Genomic DNA, 4,738 nt, shown 5'->3' with positions numbered 1-4,738 from the left:
ACAAGATGTATCGGAACCCTTACATTACCTGTATGAATCTTTTGAATTATTGTTAATCTTAAAGGATTATAATCATCATTATGAGTAGGACATTGACCCTCCACGACCGTACAGATGATGCGAGTGATGTACAGATTGAAGTCCCAGAGAACCATCCCTTCATGGAAGATTGCACTGAATGAATAAGTAGATAGTTTTATGACTTAGTTTTGTTTATTTCCACTGCAAACTTTGATAATGTAATCAACTCTCATTGAGAGGGCATTTGATTGTTAAATTCTTTTAATGTAATAGAATAATAAATACAGTTAATTTTATTCTCGTGAATGTCTATCTTCCTGAATGTGTAAGTGGATGTGATCTAAATGAAAAAAAAAAGTGTGTTTTTTAAAGCATCTAATTTATACATTATTAACATTCGGAATTCTCGGACATAAGTATGTACTTGGGCTACGAAAATTTGGAGTACTACATAAGAAGTTTTTAAAGATGGGCATTGATTAATCTCCATTATTTCCTATGATATGGTGTGGCTTACCTGACAATTGGATCGCGTCATTTCTTTGGGACGTGCCCTAATATTATTTGAAAAGACAGATGGATGCCCGTGGACATAAAACACATCATGGTAGGTCCCACCCTAGGTTTTTGATAGGGGATTGGGTAACAAGTTTTTGAGTGAGGCATGCACTCCGTGGAGCTCACATTGATGCATGTGTTTTATCCAAATCATCCATTCATTTGGAAAGGGAGCCCAAAAATGAGGCGGCTCCAGACCACACGGTAGGAATTGAATGCCGGCCGTTAAAAGCTTCTTGCCCAAAAATGAGGCGGCTCCAGACCACACGGTAGGAATTGAATGCCGGCCGTTAAAAGCTTCTTTAGAGCTGCAGTTTTGCTCAAGCAGATATTTGGACAAAAAATAAACGGAAACGGATCGGCTACTCTCCCCGACACCAGCTAATGGCTTGTGGTTGGTGCTATGTGGGCCCCACCATGATGTATGTGTTTCATCCATGCCATTCATCTATTTTTAAAGATCATTTTAAGATATGAGAACAAAAATGAGATATATCCCAAACTTTATGGACCACATTACATGAAACCGTGTTGAATGAGCGTCGACCATTAAAAAACATTTTGGAGCCCTAAAAGTTTTGGATCAAGCTGATTTTTGTTTTTTCCCTTCATCTGGGCCTGTTTGATCTAATCAACATATTGGATGTCAAATAAACAGTAAAGTGGGCCTTAGGAGGATTTTAACGGTGGATATCCAATCACTATTGTTTTCATGTGGTGTGGTCCACCTGAGATTTATGTACCTCTCATTTTTGGGATCAAGCCATAAAATGATCTGTAAAAGTGGATGAACGGAATGGATGAAATACATACATCGTGATGGAGCCCACATAGCACCGACCACCAGCTGCGGGGATGGTGTCAGGGGTGTAGCCAATCCGTTTCCAAAATAAACATGATGGTAGGCTTTAAGAATTTTTCAACAGTGGGCTTACAATGACCGTTGTAGCCTTCATGGTCTACTTGAGCCTTAGATCTATGTCATTTTTGGCTCGTATCCTAAAATGATATGGACAAATAGATGGACGGCGTGGATAAAAACCCATATATTATGTTGGGCCCAAAGAAGGTTTCAACAATGGTCGTTCAATCACCACTGTATGGTCCACTTGAGCCTTGGATCTGCCTCAGTTTTAGGCTTATATCCTAATGTGATCTGGAAAAAATGGATGGACGGCGTGGATAAAACTTACACATCATGGTGGCCCCCACAGAGAAGGATTCAATGGACGCGGATTAGCTACTGACAGGTTGAGTAGCAAGACTCCTACTGAAGTGACGACACTAAGTTATGTGGGCTCCATTATGATGCATGTGTTGTATCCACAACGTCCATCCGTTTTGAGATATCATTCTAAGGCATGATCTAGAGAACGAGGCAGATCCAAAGCTTTCGTGGACCCACCTCAGAAGACAGCGGGAAGATTGATGCCCACCGTTGAAACCTTCCTAAGGCCCACCATGATGTTTTTTTGAAATCCAACCTGTTCAAAAGTTAACAAAGACATGAAAGAAAGGGAAAACACAAATATCAGCTTGATCGAAAACTTTTGTGGAATTTAGAAGTTTTTAACGGTGGCATCACTCTCCCCACTGTTTTCTATGGTGGGGTCCACTGGAGGTTAGGATGTGACTCATTCTTTGGATATTACCCTAAAATGATCTCTCCAGATGGATGGACGGAGTGGATACAAAACATATATTATGGTGGGACCCACAGAACTTGGTGACGTCACTTCAGTAGGAGTCTCGCTACTCAACCTGTCAGTAGATAATCCGCATCCGGATGCATTCCGCTTCCAAAGTTTTCACCCGTGTCTGAGTAGAATGCTAATCTCGGTCAACTTCACACTCTGCAACACTCAGTACATGGAAGGATTTTTTTTTAATTATAATTATTGAAAAAAGCAAATATATATAATAGAAGGATAAAAATTCCATCAAAATACGTCACAAATACGGATGCAGATACAATACACGATAATTTGAAACTAACGTAGATACAGACGATCGCAACAATAGAAGGAAAGATAATGAAAATACACTCGATCGTTGAGGAAAGGGACAGAGCATCTCTTCTTTCAGAGAGTTTTGGAAATCCTAACTAAATAAGTAGAATATCCAGAAATGGTCACAGGCAAAACGCATCCTTAACGTCAAGAGAAGGCGGCAAAGTACGTCTGAATGGCTGTGAAAACGAGAAGGAGAACTGCAGCCACGAAAGAGATGGCAGTCCATGGGCTCCCGAAATATTTTTTCAACCATTTAGCTATGGATATCTTCACTTTCCTATTACGGTGCTCGAAGATCTGCGTACTGATACCGCTGTACAGTTGGATATCGTTCCTCACATCGCCTGGCCACGTGTTGAATAGACGCGCCACCTCGTCGTCACTGCCGAGGGAATGGTGGAGTATGCCCTTGGACCGGAGCTCCTTCACGTCTGCCTCATGGTTGATGAGAGAATCCATAAAGCGAATGTAGGAGGTAACACCACAGCCGGAATGAATGTCAGAGCACATCTCGAAGGCGGTCAAGTTCAGCAGCAGAGATATGGTTGTATCGTTGATGAACATTGTCGGAAGCAACAGTCGTGGGAACAATAAGTGTTCCTCGAAACTTATGTCCATCAAAGGTTGCATGTATCTCTTCTCGAACCTGATCCCAATCTCCTTGAGTTCCGTAACGGAGCCGAAGTTACGCTGTTCGGAGCTGTCATTTTCTGCCCCATTCGAGGGAGGGAAGTCCAGCAAAATGTTCCGGAGAATGTCGAGGAGGTGAAGCGATCCATGGAACGGTCGTTCATCAAGCGGTTGATCAATCGGTAGACCAAGAAAAGCCATAATAAAGTGATCAATTCCGAAAAACCCCATGGGAATGAAGACTTTCCATTCGATGAATTTCAAGATCTTTTCTTTTCCTTCACTGATAGAGCCCCATCGCAAGTTTATCAATGCATCAAGGACTTCGAATGGGAGCTGGTTTTCGATCAAGAACATGTCCCGAATAATGAGAGGAATCAGGTTATTGCTTATCTCTAACATCGTTGCTCTTCCATCGAATGGGAGCTCGTTTTCGATGAAATATAAAACGAAGCAACCATCCAAGAACATCATGCGTGCGAAATCATGGTCGCTGATCCTTTTGGTCACCATCTCGGCATCGTCGCTGATCCTTTTGGGCACCATCTCGGCATCGTAGAACCCTTTCCACACCCCTGTCAATTCCATGAACTTTTTGTAGATCGTTCCCCTCCCTCCAGTTTCGTCTTTCAAGTCATCGACGAATTGTTTAGCTGCCGTGATCTTGTACTTCTCCATTGGCTTGAGAAGATCCTTACCGTGGTGGTAAGGTCCCAATGACACCACCCGAGGATCGAAGTACTTCTTCTCCTGTTTATACTCGCGAAATTTGGCCGGCGCCTTCGGTATCGGATGCTTGGACTTGGCTTCCGGTTCGGGTTGCTGGTGATCATCTTCGCCAAATATGGGAATAAACCACTCCTTAATTGGATCCCTTACGGCTTCGTCTGTGAGGCGTTCTTCGGCCATTCCGGTGGCAGGGGACGATGCAATTCCTCTACTTTCCTCTATTTGTAGTTGATGTCTTGCAGCTTCTGATTGAAATTACTCTATTGAGAGAGTGTCACATGATCCGGTCTTATGTAGGAGGACGGATCCACCACAAATGTTTGTAGAATATGTTTAATAGACTCCTGTTGCGTAGTGCAGAACACAGCACCGACGTCGTTACTGTGTATACGTTTCAAAGCTCTGTTAACCCCTCCATGATGTATGTGTTCTATCCACACCCTCCATCCATTTTTCCATGTCATTTTAAGGTATGAACCTAGAAAAATGAGACAGATCCAAGGCTCAAGTGGACCACACCACATGAAGCAGTTATGGCAATGGCCCACCTTTGAAACCTTCCTGGGCGTCACCATGATGTGTATTTTATATCCAACCTGTTCTCAAGGTCACATAAAACTGGATGAAAGGGCAACACAAATATCAGCTTGATCTAAAACTTCCGTGGCCCATAATGGATGGACGGCATAGATAAAACGCACGTTAAACTGCATTGCGAGATTTAAGAGTTATTTCCAACCAGAGGGAAAACGTACGCGTTGTATATCCACTCCGTACATCTGTGTTTC

The 4,738-nt window shown here is 42.7% G+C and overlaps 1 protein-coding gene across 1 annotated transcript; it reads right to left on the bottom strand.

Annotated features, from left to right (window-relative positions):
• Positions 1-2,495: 2,495 nt before the first annotated feature.
• LOC131218209 (UPF0481 protein At3g47200-like) lies at positions 2,496-4,130 on the bottom strand. The gene has a single exon (XM_058212890.1). It carries the CDS (start codon positions 4,128-4,130, stop codon positions 2,736-2,738), a length of 1,395 nt encoding a protein of 464 aa, XP_058068873.1. The 3' UTR covers positions 2,496-2,735.
• Positions 4,131-4,738: the final 608 nt, after the last annotated feature.

The sequence above is a fragment of the Magnolia sinica genome, chromosome 11 (assembly GCF_029962835.1).
Source record: "Magnolia sinica isolate HGM2019 chromosome 11, MsV1, whole genome shotgun sequence".
Classification (NCBI taxonomy): domain Eukaryota; kingdom Viridiplantae; phylum Streptophyta; class Magnoliopsida; order Magnoliales; family Magnoliaceae; genus Magnolia; species Magnolia sinica.
The sequence above is the reverse complement of the archived record's forward strand: the minus strand, read 5'-3'. Positions and strand labels throughout refer to the sequence as shown.

Coding starts and splice junctions, on each gene's coding strand:
- LOC131218209 (XM_058212890.1), bottom strand. CDS start 4,130: ATGGCCGAAGAACGCCTCACAGACGAAGCCGTAAGGGATCCAATTAAG.